This window comes from Falco punctatus, assembly GCF_963210335.1.
Source record: "Falco punctatus genome assembly, chromosome: 19".
Taxonomy (NCBI): domain Eukaryota; kingdom Metazoa; phylum Chordata; class Aves; order Falconiformes; family Falconidae; genus Falco; species Falco punctatus.
In genome coordinates this window covers 5,903,389-5,922,975 of record NC_137599.1, presented here as the reverse complement: position 1 = coordinate 5,922,975, position 19,587 = coordinate 5,903,389, and the positions used below count along the sequence as shown (strand labels likewise).

Below are 19,587 nucleotides of genomic sequence, written 5' to 3'. Positions count from 1 at the left end.
CAGGCAGCTTCTGAAGTTTGATGTTGTGCTCTAAGCCACGCGGCCGCAAGCTCTTGGCTAAGCACTTCGGGGGAAAATGGGAGGAGGGGGAGAGGAGAACAGACTTGCACAACTGAATTTGCATCTTAACTAAATACCTGTGCAAACATGGTCCAAAAAGCACTTTAAGAAGTATTTTTGAACAGTATGCACACAAGCTGTGCTTTACGGATGTAAGCGGGCCAATTCTATGAAGCTAAAACTGTCTGATGAACGCAAAGCTGAACACACTTTTTGGCAGAGGGAAGCAGTGAGGACACAGAGCTCCCTCCTGCCGCAGGTCTGAAACACACACCCCCCCCCCCCCCCGCCTCCCCAAGAGCGGCAGCTACTGCACAGCTGCAGCACGGGACGCTGCACATCTCCCACTGCAAGGGGGCTCAGCGGGGGGGTGTCACTGCAGCCTCCAAGGACACACCGGGGCTCTGCACCTCCTGCCAGTGACATTCCTGCTCCCTACCCCAGCACCCAGGTGCTGGTGCGGTCCAGGGGGTTCACCCATCGCCTCCAGTCTCATCCTCACACACCCCTCTTTTTTTTTTTTTTTCTTCAGACACACTCCTCCTCCTCCCCAGGGTTAAACTTCATTTCTTCCTTCGTGCAGTACTTCCTACGCTCACTGCCAATGTCTCTCGAGCTGGGTTTCCCCCTTCGCACACGCAAGGGCAGTGGTGCAGTTCAAGTGCTAGTAAAAAATACAAAATAAAAGGTCTGACTGCTCCACGTAGATGACCGGCCAGCCAGACCCCTGCTCACCTCAAAAGCATTGCTATTGCATTGATTAACATCTTCCCTGCAATCACTCCCCCGTCTCAACGAACAACTAAAACCAGGCTACGGGGTGCAGGACTAACAGTTTCCAGAACAGTAGAGACCTGACTCACCCAGGAAAGAGCAATTTCTAACAACACAACTTCTGCCTGTTGCCTGTTTGAGGAACTTTGCTGGGTTTTCTACACTTCTGCTAAAAAAACCGTTTCTTCCAGGGGGGAGCAAAGCCAGGATCAGGCTCACAGGCTGGGCTCCAACACTCGGCGCGGGCACGCAGACGGAGGGGCACGATCAGGTGGTGCCCGCAGTGTCAGGCAAGCACAACGCGGCAGCCCGGCAGCCCGGCGAGGTGAGGTCAGCGCAGGAGCCGAACGTTTCCCTCCGGCTTCCAGCGGCTTGGCAAGGCTGAGCCTTCACATGACACCTCTGCCGGAGGCACCCAAGGTTCAGGAGGGCGGGTACACATGACTCATAAGCTCTTTTGAAATAGGGTATTTATTTTCTTCTCCAGAAAGGGTCTTAAGGGAGGAACTTCTTCTCCAAGAGAGGTCTCTGGCTCGGTGGTTCGAGATAGGAAGAGGGCGACCCCTCTTGCTTCCTGCGGAGGAGCTGGAAAGCATCAGTCCAAAGTCTATTTATCAGAGGCAGCCCAGCCTCACCTTATCGCACCGAAGACGGGTGCACCCTAACAAGGCTCCGATGTGAGCAACGGCGGGGATGAGCAGGACTGCGAGAGCTGGCGTCTCTGGCATTCAGAGCAGAGGCAGAGCTCCTGCACCGGCTCCTCCTGGATGCACCTCCCAGTGCCATGCCTTCCCCCAGGGCTGGCTGTGCAGCCAGGCTGGGGTCCAGAGCATCCCCCATCACACCAGGATCACACTGATGCTCCAGACTGAGCTCTTCTGTGTTTTGGGTATGCCTGTGGACTCGAAGTCCAGGTCTTCAGGATCCCTACAACTCTTGGAGCGTGTCAAAGATTCGGCTTTAGCACACCTGCTTGTTGCATATGAGCCCAGGAGCCTGCAGCTTCCCCAGGGGCTCCCACGGCAGTGACGAAGCTGTGTGCTGGCAGGCAGTCATGACCCAACAGCAGGAACATCTCCCGTACTCCCAAAAATCTCCAAACAAAACCAGACAGGTTCAGACCTTCACCTATTATTAGATTACAAACCCCTACTGCAGACAAAAGCCTTACCAAGCCACTCCATCAATCTCTTTTCTCATTTACTATTAAAAACGTGAAATGCACACCCCTCGCCAGACTAGCAACACAGCAATGAACGACTAGCAACGGCCGAGTTATTGCTGCAGGGCTTTGTGTTATTCCCATCTTCAGGCGAAAGTATTTATTCACACACTGAGCTTCCAGCTCCCAACAGACATTCCAAGGTCTTCTCTCAACCCTTCCCTCCACTGACGACAGGATTAGTTCCTCCCAGGGATTATCAGCTACATCCCACATATCAAGCCGATGCCGGAGGACATGTATCCTGCATTCACGCCGGCCAAAGGAGATACCCGTGAGCAGATGAGACCCACAGAGGAGCTGGGGAAGAGACAGGATGGATCCCTCCCCTGACTTAATCTGCCACTTTGTGGGGGAGAAGCCAGGAAAAAAAGAAAAAAAACACCAAAAAACCAAACCAAAAAGCCTAATTGTAAGCAGCCCAAAGAGTGCCAAAATGATAAGCACCTCTCCAGGAGAGGCCCAAGAAATCCCCTTCCAGTAAGCGTCCTGACGCAACAGGAATGGTCTCTGGGCTAAACTCTGGCCTGGAGCAGATCAAGGCTCTGACTCAACACCCCACCCTTACGAGCAAGCCTAATTAAGAACATACCCTCCAGCAGCAGGGCGTAGAGGCTGGGTGCCTGGAGGCAGCGTTTCTGGTGCCTGACACCTCCGGCAGTGCTGCGGAGAACGTGGCTGCATGGAGCGATGTGCGCCTCCACCAGCAGCCACGTGTGGAAGGGAAATAAAAAGTCCTTTTCAGGAGGAGCTACCCTCCAAGATGGCAAGCACGGCTGCAGGAGCAGCCACAAGAAGGTGCCAAGTACGAACCCGCAGCCTGCTTCACACTGAAAATATTGTTCTCTACTGCTCTCAGTATCTACTATTTGTGTCACTGTTTACCTCCAAGACCTGCAAGAGAGGTCAGATCTCCATCGCGTGAGCACTGCAGTAATAAAAAGTCTCTGTCTGAAGAGCTCGTAGCCCAGTGAAAGGGACGAGCAAAGGCACAGTGCAGGAAATGAGTAAACACAGCAACAGCGAGATGGCTGTGAGTAGCACAACCAGACAGCACCGGCCAAGCAAGCGTTTTCTCTGCTGTAGACTTCTGGTGCACAGACATTTACTGTTCCATACGGAGATGATGTCTAAGACAATCCAAAAAAGGACAACGTGATGGCTTTGTAAGTATATGGAAAATATCTTTCACATGTAGGGACAAAGTCAGGTGGGACACAATCCATCCACCTGCAGATTCCCAAGTTGAAAATACACGCACGTCACATAAACATCCTGATTTAAACAGATAGGGAAGAAAATATTCTTCCTATCACTGTTAAATTTGATCATTTATCTCCGTTATCAGCCTGCCATTTACAGATTAGCTCCCAAATAGCCAATTCATCAGCGCAGGAGCATGCCATTTCTGAAGCGAATCGGAGCACGTTGGCAGCGCGCTCGCTCATTATTCTGCAAGCGCTTTTCGGGTTAAAGCATGAAAGGGGGGGGGGGCACACGACAGACGGACATCACTGTTCAAAACCAGACACTGCGTAATGCTTGTGATTCAATCACGATCTGTGGCAGCCCCTGTCATCCTGGCTCTCCAGCCTCCCATCGCTCTTCCAGCGTGGCTCTGTTTTCAGCTGAAGCACCATCTACTATTTCAGTCGTGAGCAAAACCTGTTCATTGTACTAAATCACACAGCAGAGTTTTGGGCTCAGCTAGTCTGCTAATTAAAGACTTAAATTCCAAACACACATCTGAAAGCCAGTGTCAAGCAAGGAGACATTTTATTACAATCACTCGTTAATAACCCCTTTGTGGTCTGGTGTTACTAGAGAAATGCACGGTATTTCATATTAACATTGAGTATCAGAAAAACTCTGACAAAGTCTTGCCAACAATAGGAGAATACACTTGAAGTACAATTTTACGGTCACTTCTAGTTAATTTTTTTATCTTTAACAAGTACATTGAATACTGGCCTATGAAACTCCAGATTCCCACCGTGGTGAAGCTCCGTTTCTCCCCAAACACGGCATTAGGACAGAAAAGCAGGAGTGCTGCAGCTTGGCAAGAGGAGTTTGAGCCACGCAGGGACTACCCTTCTCTTAGTACTAAACCACAACTTCAAAATCCTCCATTTTAGTACGTCGATGTGTCCCACAGGATCAAAAGTAATCACAGCCAGGCTGAACAGTACGATCAAGCCTTTACTCTGTGGCCTACATTTCTGCATTAAATAATAAATACCTGGCACTCCACATAGTTTCCAGTGCATCTCACTGAAATCATTAGTTCCCTTTCCAAGGGGTAACACTCAGGCAGATATTAATAGCCACATCTTCAGAAGCCTTTGCTAATTGTGCTGCTCTCGGTTCGAGGTACTTTTTTGCTAGAGGGAAAGGATTAGTTAGGATTTTTAAGCTTCACAAAATGCTAATGCATATTACAAAGGCACCCTGAGGAACTCTGTTCTAACAAAGGTGTTGAAATCCCATCGTTTATTAACCCCCAAATAATCTGGGAGGGGACGAGCTGAGCAGACCAGCAGGTCAGCAATTCCCGCGTGAAGTCCCACAGAGAGATGCTTCTGCAGGAGGCCAGTCCCAGGCCAGACACACCGCCCCAGCACCTCTCTCCACTGCAGCCTAAAGGATGAACCTTCCCTACCCAGAACTGACGAACGCGAAGGATCTGGACCCAGTCACTTCTGCTGCTGGCACTTACCAGCCGGTCAGCCCCAGGCTCCAGCTTAACTTCAGCACTAACGGGACGGGATGCATCATCTACTGCAGGATCAGGGGGTGATGCTTCACCAAGAACTATCAGCCCCTGGAAGAGAGGGAAGGGAACAGGAATTAACTGCGGGTCCTTTGGTCTCAGCAGGGAAACTGCGCATCCATCGTCCCCCAGAAACTACAACCACTGCACAGCAAGGCTCGCATTCCCACCACATTTTTCAGACGCGATGCCAAACCAAATCCCCTGCTGCCTGGATTTTCCTGACATCTAAGCTGAACTCAGAGGGGGAAGGACAGTGGCTGAAGCCGGATCACATGCCTTCAGCCCCGTTAGCAGCAGAGTTAGCTCCCTCTCGGGCAAAACTGCTGAAAGGCGGCTGCCGTCCCACTTCCCACCCCTTCCCCTCCACCGAGGAGGTTCAGCAAGCCGCACGCCAGCAAAACCAAAGGGAACGTTCTGCTGTAGCACAGAGCAGGAAACGACTACTTTCATAGTATGCAGTGGAACTCACCACCACAGCCAAGCAAACAATTTTGAGCGGGTGCCAAAAATCTACAGTCAAACTTGTTACTCCGAGCAGATTTTTTTCAAAGAAGTGATATTCACAAAATTCAATACAGAAAGAAAAACACTGATAAACAAGTCATTGCCATAAAGCTAGCGGGACAAAGCACAGTGGCAGAGCACCGTGTTATCAAGCTTAACATATGTTGTCCTGTTTACGTTTTACTCTAAGTGAAGCTTACTCTAAAGGCAGGACTGCTTTCTCTCTGAACACCACCAAGTAAAATAAAATCATTGCAATCATGCATATTCTGAGCTATATTACAACAAAGCAGGCTAAAATGTGCAAGGGATTACAGAGCCGGTGGAACCTATCGACCATAAATACAATCCAGGACAAAGACATGCCAGAACAAGTTTGCATTTGGTCAAACAAGGAACTAGGGAAAGGGCTGCTCAGATTAGGAACAGGCAGATCAGTCATCTGAAAACAATTTAGGAGGTTGCACGGTGTGTCACAAGGACGTGAGCCTGGAAGGGAACTTGGACACGTTATCTGGAGAGAGGAGAGAGCTACCAGACTTCCCTCAAAGTCCACAAAGTCAAATCTTACATGACCGATGCCACAGCACGTGGCCACGGAGGTCGCTCGTAAGGCTGATTTTGTGCCTTGACACAATCTTCTATACAACAGATCAGCGGCTTTCCAGAAAAACAGTGGTAGCCCATAGTTCAGGGATAGTTTATTTCAGAAATTCCTAAACCAAATACAACTGTAGGTGGCCTCTGACCAGCAATGAGGAAGTAGCTGGCTTCTAAAATAAACATGACGACAGTTTTCTAGAGTCTTCTGACATCCCAGAAGGATGTTTAGCGGATGAGAGGCTGGAAGTCTAAACTCAGTTAAACACTGCTGCGCTTTTCCTCTGCTCTTGAAAGATCCCTCTCCAAAAGCAACCCGTCACATTTCACCACTGCTTCTAGAACCATCCTCGGGCACGCCTCAGCACACAGGTCAGTCATCTCCAGACATCAGGTGTGGGAGACAGTGGACACGAAAAAGGGAGAAACTGGGACTGAATGCAAGGCTGGAACCAAGGAAATCGCTTCCCTCTGACACTCCAGAAAGCACGTGGACTTTTCCATTTGCTCAGCGAGAGAGAGAGATGGGGAAGCATGGCCATCACGAACAGAAACAGCCACCGAGGACTTCTGCCTTCAGTTTGAGGGAAGAGGACGAAGAGCTGCTCCATGCCTCAGGAAGGTGCAGTGATTAGTTCTACATACTGTGGGTATTGGTTTAGAAGCATGTCCTTCCACTGGTGACTCTAAAGCAGAGGCAACGCTTAACACAGCCTTCCCTGTGACAGTCACAGATTTGGGTTTCGTGCCGTCGTACAGAAGCTGCGCTGCCCAAACCTGCCGCGTGCGCCTGCATCCTCTCCCAGCTCCCAGCCCACGGGACAGCATCTGCCTACGGAGGCCTTGTGCTCGCTGCTTTGCCTCTAAGTCTCCATTATTTATACACTTCTGAATAACAGAAAGACATTAGTTAGAAGGGCAGCACCAGATTTCCAGCTCCCTTTCACGAAAGGGAAAGGAACAGTGCTTCTGAGTTATTCCGAAGCCACACAATACTTGCTTTTCACCAGCATTCTCCAAAACAAAGAAAAAAGGAAGGCTCCTTCTAGTATTTATGGGCAAGCTGCTGCTTTTTAACTCCCATTTTTATCACTAATTATGGTATTAATGAAAAGTCAATCATAGAGGTCTCACAGCCAGATCCCAGATGTCTCACAGTCCCGTAATAGTCAGCAGCCCCCCTGCCAGGGGACTAATGGGCCAGGAAGGGGACCGACACACTTTAAGGTACATCAGGAAGAGACTGAGGGTCCTAAACAGCCTCGCAGTGGGACAGCAGCGTCTCTTACGCCCTAAGCCCGACACACCACTGCCGACACAGGAAAACCATGTGAGAGCTGCAAATCCTTCCAGCAAGAGGCTCCTCCTAACTCCCATCCCACCCTTCCCATCCACATTTCTCTTGACTCAGCAGCTCTGGCCAGAGCACAGCCTTCCCCACGGGACGGGCTGCACACAGCAGATCAGAAGCTCCAAGGGAACACAGCGAACTCATCTCGGCTGGCCTGGAACAAGTTGAACCTGGGGCTGCAGAGACAACGTGCAAAACAACCCCGTTTTTAAGGGGTTTTGGTGACTGGATTTCAGCCAGGTCTGCCACTGCACAGAATTCCTGCAGGAGCCCTTCATCTTCATTCACCTCTTATTCCATCTAAGAGTGGAACTCATAAGAGACACAGAAAGAGGGGAAAAAATTGCTGTTTGTTCCTTTCCAAACAGGGAGCACCTGCCACCCACACATGCGGGGAGGTGCAAAGACTCTGCGTGGGGGGAGACCAGCACCACGCCACACCCCACTCCATCTCCAAAAGAGCCCAGAAAGCACACCTGCGTAAAGAAACAAACCCACCTTATTACCTTCATGGACATCCAGTCCTTTAAATTAACTGTACATGCTCTTCAAAACCAACAAAAAAATCAGAGGCACAACAGCCCGCTATTTTTAAGCGCCAGAAAACACAGCACTTTACAACTACCTTTGAACGCACGCTCATGGTTTGCTGTTTTCCTCCACATCTCACCAGGCTCCAACTGAGCCGATCCAAATGTGCTGAAAACACAATTACTGCCGAGACACCCAGGCAGCAGCGTACCTTCAAAACAGGAGGGTATTCTCAACTGCCTGGTCTTTCTCTTGCTATGATCTGAGAAAGCAATGCATCTTATCTTGAAGCGGCACGCTGAAATGTAAACCTGAACATATAAAGGTAATTAACCTAAAAATAGAATAAAATAGAACAGCAACTTTGAATTCCTGCAGCAGCTACATTTTAACCTCCTTAAGGCCAAATAAGCTAAAATTATGTTGATGGAAAAAACAAGGCGTCTCCAAATTCTTTAATTGTTGTCCTTGTACAATTTGAAGCCAAATCCATTCCAGCAAGAGTCTTGTAGCACGGAAACATGCTCCCGTTTCTCCAGTCTCCTGTACTTGTCGCAAGCTGCTTTTACAAATCTGAGCTCTTCACTGGTGAAGACAGAGCATGTTTTACAAGGCATCCCCGAGTTCGGTGACACAAAGACAGCGATGGCTGGGTGCAAGCGGTGATCTCCATGAAGTCCTGTCAGAGAGGTGGGGTATTTGATACTTGCTTTCTTGTTCAGGCACAACAGGCACTATCAAACCCTCAACATCCGAACTCTTCTGTCACTCAGAGTGGCACACTTTATCTTAAATTCACATACCGGGTTATCACAGTTGAGGAGTTTTCATTTGAACACATCAAAAAAGGTGACATCCTGCTTTCCAAAACCTCAGCTGTACTTTTCACCTTGGACAAAACCCTGTGATGCTCTCCTTCCAGACCCCGAGACTGCCACCTTAGACAAAAACATGTGATGCTTGTGGCCATTATCAGGCCATTTCACAAGTCCGTCAAGTTGTCATCGTCTGATGAATGCACCGAATCTTCAACTTCATTAATGAGTTGTCTCATTTCTTCCATTACTTAACTTTTAGCATATGAATGTTTAGCTATTGTGTACTTAGAAACCATCTTGCGCGATTGGCTTTCCCAAGGCAGAAAGAAGACGACTCTTTCTGAAACTGGTTCATTAAGGTGACACACAGCCTGCTTCCCAGAAGCTTCTGCTCTGCTCTGGGTAATGTATTCCACTCGATCCCGTGCTCTTCCACCCAGTCATTTATAGCCCTCACTCCTCCATCAGCCTGTTTGTCCACATAGCTGCATAAAAGCTCCTTCTCCCTCCCCTGCCTGGGCTTTCCACCCGCCTGGGAGCCTCTCTCCCTGCCACCCCCAGAGCACCACACATCTTGGGAAAAGCATTTGCCAGACTCCGAATTCCTGAGGATCTGTAAGTTGATGCAATACCATGAGCCTTCTTGCCACAAACTCCAGACATTCCTCCTTCCAAAGCCTGACATTTAACGTGCATGCCTGAACATGTCTCGATAACAATCCCTTCCTCAACCCTTCTCTGCTATCCCTCATTCTCCTGCCATTTGAGAGCAAGGCTGAAAAAAAATATAATTCCTTCCACAGAGAAAGGTCAGCACCCAGAAACAGTCTTTTTTTTTTTTACGATACAGACTCAATTTTAAGCCTGTGCTATGTGACAGCATCGAAGCAAACTTCCTCCACAGTCTCCTCCCTTTCCCAGTAAGTCTCATTAAGTTGTTCCTTATTCCTACCTTCAGCTACTTCCAAAAAGAAGGACTGGGACGGTTTAAAATTTTTTTTTTTCAACTAAAAAACGAGATAGGCTCAAACAATCAGGAACACGCATGCAAAAGCAACAGTTTTGTTCAGTACCCACAGATGAACTTTCAAGTAAGGTATTGCTCTCGACTTCATGCCACCATACTGAACCAGGGAAAAGAATGACACTCAGTCCACGCCAAGTAGCGTTACAATTAGTCACAACTGTGCAATATGCTTTTTGAGAGATGGCAGGGGGGAAAAAAAGGCATCAAGACTTTGCACACACACTCTCCACTGCATTGGAAAAGAGAGCCATTAGGAGAAAAAGCAAAATCACACGTATCCGAAGGCACTCCTGGTCCTCACCTTATTGGCTCTAATCTGCTTGTAAATGTCCGTTTGCTGCCGGATTCGGTATTCCAGGTCCGAGACGTGGGCTTGGAGCCAATTCCAGCGACTCACGATGGATGCACGGTCTGCTGCCCATCTCCACTCTGCCCTTTGCCTCCTGGAAAAACAGAGAGGGGAAGGGGGGATTAGTTTGAATGTGATTTTAATTACGCAGCCCATAAAAAACAACTAGCAGAACTGACAGAGAGATCAAAAGCTAGACACTGAATGGCGTGACCGATATCACCTAGCCACCACTAATAATTACCAACCAAACTACTGCCGTGCTATAAAAGCCATGCCTCCACAAAGCAATATTAAAACAACTTTTGGTACGCAGTGATTGAAGTCCTGCCTATGCAAGCGTTAAGATTTTATTCCATGCTTAGCTGAACCAGCAGCTCCAGTCCTACCTGGCCACATCTGCCAGACCCACTTTTCCAAGTCCTGGAGAAAACAAAACTCATCTGCCCTCCCTTCCTTAACGTAACCTCTTTAAAACAAGACCTCTGTCATCAGTCACAAAATACGCCTGAGCACCAGCGTGTACCACGTGGCCACAATTAAAACTCGGTGGCAAGTTTCACAACACACCATCGTTCAGTTTTAAGAGTAACCGCTGTTTGGAGACAGAGCGACAGAGCTAGCAGCGCCTTGCACAAACTGCTCCCCTGCAAGGAGGTGTTGCACAGCAAACCTGACTTCTGCATCTGATGGCTTGACCGAGCAAACAAGCCAGCAAGAAACGGCAGAAAATTGCCAAGTGAACAACTCCTCCGGATCTCCAGGGCTCACAGGCGCAAGAGAAGGCAAGTGCGTGTGGGCGCAAGGGGAACCCACACACGCTCTGCAGCTCTTGACTGATTTCCTACCTTCTTTAGCTCTGCTGGGAACACAAAAGTACAGCTCTGCGGGAGCGTTTATAAATATGCTTTCACTAGTGCATGGACTACACCACTGCATTTTACAGTCAACCGTTACAAAAACATCCTTACTCTCTGCTGTCACACTCCAGGGCTGAAAGGAACACAAAGATGGTAAGGTACGTATAAATCCATGGCTCCAACTCTCCCATGTTAAAAGCCGTAATATTATGAAAATATACCCTAAGCATCCTGATTCTGGTGCATAAATATTACGGCTACCCAGAAAGGAAGAGAACCACAATACGGTGCAGAAACAAAGCATCAGCAGAAAGTGCGTGCACAAATCCAGTGCCACTGTGCAAAGCCTCTGCCACATCTGGATGTTTGACAATTAAAAAAAAATTAATCTTAAAGCTATTCCCTTCGCCCATCTCCCCCTCCCTCTGGTATTTTTGAACCCAGTGAGAACATGGGGCAGGAGAGCCACAGCCACGTCCAGATTTTTCTTCCAAAAATTTACCCAAGAAGTCTTCTGCTGAGATAAACCCTTTTTGACGCAGAAACCAGTCATTATAGCAAAAGCAGCACATGGTAAATGAGATTTACTACTGAAGCACCCCCAGCTGCAGAGATGGTAAGCAACAGCAATAATCAAGTTCTTAGAAAAATCTACACCTCCTATGCATCTGCCCTTATTTAGGCGTACTGGTGCTGAAAGCACTTGGGGGGGGGGGAGAGAAAAAAAAAAAAAAGCACCAGGATTATTACAAGTTTCAAACCAACTAATTGAAATACCCTGAAAAGGAGGAGTTGGTTCCTTCAAACTCCAAGCAAAACCCACAAATTTAGAACAAGACACGTTCTCCATATTCTTGCTGGACCTCCCGGCTGCGTGGGCGACGTTGCTTCAGTGCCAGTTCTGATGAGGCCAGATTTCCACCAAAACAGGCTACTGTATCCACTGCCTACAGTCCTCCCAGCCCTCCCCAAGACCATTTTCAAAGCACTTTTAGGAGCGTAAGTCCTTCCCTCTGGAATATTTCCCTGTATAAGGTGTCTGCTCTGTTTTGATCAATGCTGACCTTATGCTTTGTGGAAATTTTAGTATTTATTGTAGACGGATGCCACAGCAAATCTTAATCCTCCATCATTTACAGCGAGGATACAGTCAGCAGAGCCCCAGATGAAGGCAGCTGAGCGCCGGGGCTGGGTAAGGTCCGACACACCCGAGGAGCGAGGCCGAGGGACCACAGGGTTAATCTGGTGTACAATGGGCTGAGCAGCTGCCAGCACCACCCCAGCACAACCCGATCGATCACGATCACGCCTCTCTAATCCAGCTCTCCGTCTCCCAGTCACATCTCCCTCTGTTCCAAGAAGGGTAACACCTTGCAAGCTCCGCACAGGGATCTCCACGCTGAGCCCAATGGGCAGGCAAGCCCCTCCAGGGCACGGTGGGCAGAGGCGGTGTTTGGGAAGCTGTTTGGGAAGCGGATCTCTCTTATCTCGCGGAGACACTTCTCTGAGCATCACTGGAAAAGCAGCGCTGCTCTGACTCAATCATCTGCAAGACTGACGGTGTTTTCATGTCGAAGTTCCCCACAAGACTTTCCAGAACACGTTACTTCTCTGCCAACCAAGTTTCAGTGAAATTCTACCACGTTCTCATTTCAGAAGCTAAGAACGATTCTGCTAGAGAAGAGCTCATCTTTTTTTTTTTTTATAGCTTAAAAACTGCAATGGCTGTGTCTGCTTTTACGGCATCTTCAGCATCTGTGGACGCAACAGACTACCTGGACTCCTAGAAAGTTTTGGGCTCCAAGCCAGATCTCAGCAGGTTTCAGTTTGCTCTCAGGGGATCCACGTTGCACCGGGCATTGTTTTTAGAAATAGCAAAAGCTGCTGAGAATATCTCCAAGCTGCCCGCTCCCTTGCTCACCTCAGCAACATTACAAAGCACCTACGCCTGCTGGAACAATCCTGGCCTGCCCCGTTATGTACATCTCATTCTTTTGCTCAGACTACACAGAAATCAAGATTAAGTATCAAAAACAGTTCACACCCATTAAGCGACACAGCAGCGTAAGCAGCAGCAGACCTGCTCCTTCACCTTAAAATCAGGACACGTCCTATCCCAGAAAAACCCACTGGATTTAAACCAGAAATAAACCAAGAACGCGAAACACAGTAACGTATACTTCATCCTCCGACACCCTGCGGCATAGGTGGAGGAGGGGAAGATACATAATGATGGCTCAGCCACACTTTCCAAAACAGTATTGAGCGTAGTGTGGTCCTCTATATTTAGAATTAAGCCTTTTTCAGAGCCTGTTCAACTACACCCTTTGCTGTGATGTGCTGTCAGCAACATATATGTGCTTCCCTCATGTAGATCAGCTTTTGGATAACAAGCTATATGGCTTCTTTAGCTTTAACCTCTGCACAAGTATTTTGCCAGAACAATTATTTTCTTGACTAGCGCTAGAAAGTAGCAACCACGCAAAAATAGAGCATCTGAAGTCACTGCAGTCACCACCAGCAGTCACCTAACACCTCAACCAGACACCTCGCTCTAGGGGGAGGGAAGCATTTCTAAACATTTGGGACTTTTAACATGACAATTAACAAAAGAGTTTATTGCACTCGTCCAAAACGGGTTTCAGATTAAGCTGAACAGGAAGACTGATGAGAGGGCCAGGTGGCTGCCGAGAGCGGTGCTGCTGCAAGTGGGCTGCATGGCTCCTCTGGAGAGGGGTCTTCTGCTTCCAGAGGCAAAGCTGGCACGGGGAGAAACGCGAGCAGCAGCAAAGCAGTTAAATCCTGCATCCTTCCAAGGGAAACTACTCATCATGCTGCTGCACGGGTGCACTCTGTGTGACCGCAAGCACTTGCTTGAAGAAAACAGGCTACGGAGAATGGCATGGACGGCCTCTCCAGCTGGGACAGGAGGGTAAACCGATGGAACAGCACATAAAATTAATTATTTAGGAGCCTGATGCTTTAAAAAAAGATCAATTTCCCAGGCAGACTCCTTCTCCTCCTGCAGACACTGGTGTGTGCAGGAGAGTGGCCTCAGCAGACGATGCGGCAGAAGCATCATCCCAGCAGCCACCCCGCGCCCGTGTGCACCCAGCTGGCGTGGCACTCAGCTTGACCGACAAGGACAGCGTCCTGCAAACTTAAGCAGATGGTGCTTATTGTAAATAGTGCATGTGTGCAGAATTAGCAGCCTTACGTCTCCTCCTGCGGAGGGAACTCACACATGCCCAGAAGGTGCCCAAGAGGGCCAGGAGGCTGGGACTGAGGACGAAGAACATGCGGGGAGCTGAGCCAAGCCAAGCCCAGCCCAGCCCAGCCCGCAGGGTTATTAAATGCCACGGGAGGCTGCAGGGCTCCACGGGAAGGGGGAGAGGGAAGAACGGGATCCCTCTCCCCATCCATGGCAGAAGAGCTCAAATCCTGCCCTTTGCGCCTGTAGCCTCAAACAGGCGCCGACAGCTCCTGCCCTGTGGTGCCAGGCTCCCAGACTGCTGTACCCGCCTCCCCAGCAGAAACCCACAGCCTTTAGGGAACCACGCAAAGAAACTTTATCAACATGACAAATTCTCACAGGTAAACACCCCTTCCTAAAAAACAGGAGTTACTCTACAATGACTGCAGGAGGGCAGTGGGGGGCAGGGAATAAATCCCATGTTACATCAGCCCGAGTGCTTGGAATGGGCTCCAGTCCTTTCCGTAGTAAAAAGCAGGCAACTGTGGGTTACAATCAGTCATCCTAAATGGCAAAGTCAACGTCAGAAAGCAAACCCCACCAGCCAGGTGCTCCTGCCAGGCAGCAGCGTCCCCGTTTCGGATGCGCAAGAGCCAAGGGGACAGCAAGGTGCCCCGGTTCGGCCAGTTCAGAGAGGGAGGTGTGCTCTCCTTGTATGATTTTTTTTTTTTTTAAAAAAAATAAGCAGTACAAACACAGCGCTGTCAATGAACACAGCAACACCTCGGTCGATGCACTTCCATCAGTACGACCTGTGCTCGACCCAGGCCAGCCATGGCAGCACTCGTGGTGCTGTAAAAGCTTTACAAGCTCCACATAGATAAGCCCTCCCTAAGACAACCTCCACCCACGAGCTGTGCTTAAACCAAGCCTACAGATAAAAATCAAGTCAAAGCTGCCCACAAAGCACTCCTGGGTGAAGACGCACAGGGTTATCCCCACTTCCAAGGAACGGCAGGCCCTTCTCCCCCCAGCAGGATTCACGGACCACCTTGCCGGCTGGCTTTGCACCAAGTCCTACCAGGCACACCTTCACCGTGTTCCTCCCGGACCCCAGGGGAGCCGTGCTGCCCCCCTCCACCATGGCACCGGCGGTGAGAAGCCCTTGGTGGCCATCAGTCCATCTTGCCTTCTGCTGAGTCCGTGCAGCTGAACCCCAACAGGGCGGGCAGAGATGGCACCAACAAACGGAGGGAACTGGAGATTAGCGGAATTACTTCTCACTGGGAGACTGCCCTACTAAGGCCCAGCTGCAAAGCAAACAGAGCAGATCCACCAGCTGCTGCTAAACCACCCTGATAATGGCACAGAGCAGCACAGAAAAATGAAGTTAAAAGATTTCAGATTGGAAAGTTACAGGCTGAAGGGAAAGCACATATCAGAACCACTTCTAGGAGTCAGCAGTAATGAATGAGAAGCGGCCGCCAGGGTCTGGAGTGAGATTGTTTCTGCCACCCAGAGCACTTCAGCAAACCCAAATCACGTTAAATGAGGAATAACAGGTCATGCTGGAAGAAAAAAGGAGTCGATGCCAGGCAGAGAGAGAAATGTGACACACAGAAACACTGATAAACTTTCTATGCAGCCAAGCAGCCTGTGCAGTGAAACAGCAATGGGAGAGACTCACCGTGAGCCAGAAACGCTTCTGGCACTGAAGCACGAGCCCGCAGTGAAGCCGTGGCACCGGAGGGCAGGGGAGCCGGCACAGCCGGTGGCTTCAAGTCCCCGGCTGTGACACCACCGGCCTCTCCCTCCCAGCACAGACACAGACGAACGCGCTGCGACACCAGGCAGTAAGCTGCAGCTTTTCCCAGGCACTTCCCATGCAATCATACTAGGTGATCTCTGCGGTCCCTTCCAACACCAACCGTTCTGTGACTCTGTGGCTCCCCTCCTCCACTCATTTCTGGCACGTACCCAGGGGCTTTTCTGTCCCCTGAAATGCAGTCACCTACTGACGCAGAGGCCACTCTATATTTACTCGCCCCTGTCCTATGCAGCTTTCGATGGAAGGAATCACCAAAGATCACCTGGTCTGGTTCAAAGCCTCAGATTTCGAGACCTTCTCCTCAAAGACACACCTCCCACCTGTCTCTCCCACCTGCCAGATGCAAGCTGGGAAGGTGGTAACTGGTTTACCGTAGGAGGCTCACCATGGCACTGGGACAGAGCCCAGGAGGTACCGTATAGGACATTTCCTGAGTAAGCCAATTAAGTATCTGTCCACCAAATGAGGCTTCAGTACCAGGAATCAGGAGATGCTTGCCAGGTGATGCACAACTGGAGGTCCACTTTGACAATCCTGAATGTGCCATGCTGTGGGGAGAAGGATTTAGGCTCTAACCCCCCCAGCCAAGACAGCTGGGTGAATATTTCACTATCTGAGGGAGAAAAAACTGAGTGGAGTTTGTAAAACAACATCCCATGGAGCTTCCTCTGCAAGACTGTCTGCACTGAGCTGGTTCTTCAGGGAGGTCTCCAGCCTGGTCTACTGTTATGCTATATGGCCAAATTCTCCTTCCCTTGGGTTGGCCGCTCCCACCCCTTGCACTGATGTGCTGGAGTCCCACCCCAGCACACCACAGCCTTTCCCACCAAAGACATGGCCCACCATGAAAACCTGGATTGTTCTGGAGCCACTGTCCACATTCACCCCTCGCGGGTCTACCAGGCTTCGGATCTGCCAGAGAAGTTGTCAAAAAAGCAGGCTGGGTGCTACTGGTTTGCCATGAACTGTTCCTAACATCCCAGCTGGCTGGCTCTGGATTGGTAACCACCTGATTTTGGCCTCACATGGCCACTTTACACACTTGTCCTCTTCCCAAGGAACCAAGAAAAAACACACATGCAAGATCTCATCATCAGTTACGTGCATCTCAGACCGCACCAGGCAATTTGCCACTGCAGGAAGCGACAGTCCCATCCCAAATTTTGATTCTGCTCCAAAATCTCTGCACAAGCTGCCCTCCTCTTCCCACCTCTGTACTCAACGCATCCCACCGCTGCCAAAATGCCCAGAGGTGCACTTCGTGCCTTCCCGAGAGCTGCCCAAGTACCAGCACTTGATGCAATCCACTGTTCTTAACTAGAAGAGAGATCTTGCTGCCAGCCAAAGAAAATAAAAGCGGGGCATGCCACCGCTACGTTCCCATTTCCACCTGGGATCTTCAGCAGGGACAAAACCTGCCAACAGACCAGAAAAGCAGTTTCAAGTATGACAGTTTATGACATTCAGCTGTCAACTCTATTAAAGGGCAAATCATCCATATTAATTCTGCGTGTTTTCATTGCATTACCTACCACAAGGCAGCAGCCCCAGGCAAAGTTTAGTAGTGCAAATGCAATGCAATGCTTCGTGTCCACACTAGTGCAATGCCTACTCCTGAACAATAATGAGATGCCGAGAGAAATCTTATGGTTACATCAACTCCTGTTGATTTACTGGAAACTGAAAAACATTAGCATTAAAATCGGGTTTAAAAGAGTTTCCCATCCCTTTTCTCTGCTCATCTTCTGAGGAGCCCAAATGCCAGTACTGCAAATAAAGTAAAATACCGGGACGTTCGCTGTTAAGAGTCCACGCTAGGGACAGTTTCACCAGTGCTTAGGCACCCTGGAAATTCAGGACATGCCCAAGTGAAAAAGCCATGTGCTCTGCTGATATACAATTCTGACAGCAAAAAATTTAAGTGTCATCCCCCAAGCACCACACAAATGCAACTTTTACAATTCCTCTCATGATCTTTAATTGTGCCTCACTAAAAAAGAAGAGATCTGCACCCAGTTCAGCTGCTATTTTCCAGTTTGCTCCTGTCCCCATATATTCTTCAAGTTCATTCCTCAGACCACCAAGCTTTTATAATTATTTTTTTTTAAGACCAGTACAAAACCAGATCTATGGGTGGAGCAAGAGTTAAACTCTGCCAAACACACACGCATGACAACTCCAAGGGAGGAAGAGAAAACCCCACAAGCGCTCAAGAACAATCTCATTAGTTGATCATAACATTTCTGCCTGCGAAGAAGCCAAAGTGAACAATTTGTTCAGCTGAACACCCGCCCCCACCCTGTGGACAGAAACATCAGCTTCTGAAGGGCTCTTCTATTCACAGCATGTGCTCGGCACTAATCTAAATCTAGTTCAAACCTCAACTCGGTTCATTCATTCCTGTATTCAGAAAAACCGAAGACCTCTAGAGGCTGGGAGTAAAGAGTTATTTCCACTGTTCCTCACTGAAAAACCCCCACTGCTCAGGGGAAATTTGTGAGCACAAATCCTAAGGCATTTTGCTGCTGAGCAGGGCTAAGCAAGGATGCCAGGCTTCTGCCCAAGAGAGAGGGCAGCGCTGGCCGACTGCCAGCAACCCAGGGGCCATGCACAACTTGCATTCAAATAAAGCAGATCACAACTGCCCTCCTTTCTGATGATGAGGAACCATCCAAACCACTCCACTGGCCACAGCATGCAATGCTTTGTCTACAGAGCAACCATCACCCAGATCAGGATATGAAAGGGTTGTTTTGGCATCTCTAGTTCATTTCTATTAAAAAAGGGGAGGGGAAAAAAAAAAGGGGGGAGGGGAGAGAAAGAAAAAAAAATGGCCCAGGCCAGCCATTAAAAGATGCCTGAAGTCCTGCATGGAAATTGTGGCAGAACCAGACCGCGCAGCCTGTGGCAACTGCACACAGCAGAATCCAAATTTCTAATACACCAGTCGCAGAAACATCGGTGCTGAGCCGCGGGTCCCAGCAGCCCCTCAGCCCCAGGTGACGCTCCAGACCATCAACCAGAGCTCATGTCTTGCATTCTCCCTTCTTGCTGCTATAGTCTCATGGCCACTCTCTCGTGGCAGTTTCTTTCCCCCAGGTATTCCCAAATCCCTTCCTAGAGGAAGGTAAGTGCAGGCCAAGGATCTAAAAAACCCCTTGGACAGGTACAAAACTCAATCCACACACTGACCTACATGGGGAAACAAAAGAGGGAAATTAAAAATACCAAAGTGAAAAAGTGAAATAACTGCCAAGGTGAGCTGGGGGGGGTGGGTGGGGTGGGAAAGACACCCACCCCAGCAACCTGCTCATTGCACAGAAAAAACCAAAGCTACACCAACCCATCCTCACAGCCCTTCCTGCCTCCAAACAGATTTTACTTTGATTCAGGCCAATTTTAACTACTTTAGAAGCTGCGTAACAGAAATACACTTGAATGCACTCTGAGAAAGAAAGTTTCCTGTGAAATGAAATGTCAGGGTATTATTTATGTTGTTGAAGAGTGTCATCGCCATCTACATACCTCCATATCAGGCTTATCTTAGCAAGATTTATACTTCTGAAGTGCAAACGGTCTCAGAAAGCATTATCAGAAAAGGAACTAAAAACCAAGCCACACTATTAAACTGTCCTTCTTCCCTTAAATGTAATACTTTCAAAAATAATACATGGCACGTAAGAGGAATCCCAGCAAG

At 49.1% G+C, this 19,587-nt stretch overlaps 1 protein-coding gene across 6 annotated transcripts in view; it reads right to left on the bottom strand.

The window, feature by feature from the left end:
* The window catches only part of KANSL1 (KAT8 regulatory NSL complex subunit 1), a 101,928-nt gene that overhangs the window by 21,417 nt on the left and 60,924 nt on the right, over positions 1–19,587 (bottom strand). For 5 of the 6 annotated variants that reach the window (XM_080369563.1, XM_080369566.1, XM_080369564.1 and 2 more), the window contains exons 3-4: positions 9,962–10,103; positions 4,773–4,877 (exon numbers count right to left, since the gene is read on the bottom strand). In XM_080369563.1, the coding sequence (XP_080225689.1) occupies positions 4,773–4,877; positions 9,962–10,103 (247 nt within the window). The remainder of the gene's footprint in view (positions 1–4,772; positions 4,878–9,961; positions 10,104–19,587) is intronic. The other variant, XM_080369565.1, reaches the window with a different exon arrangement.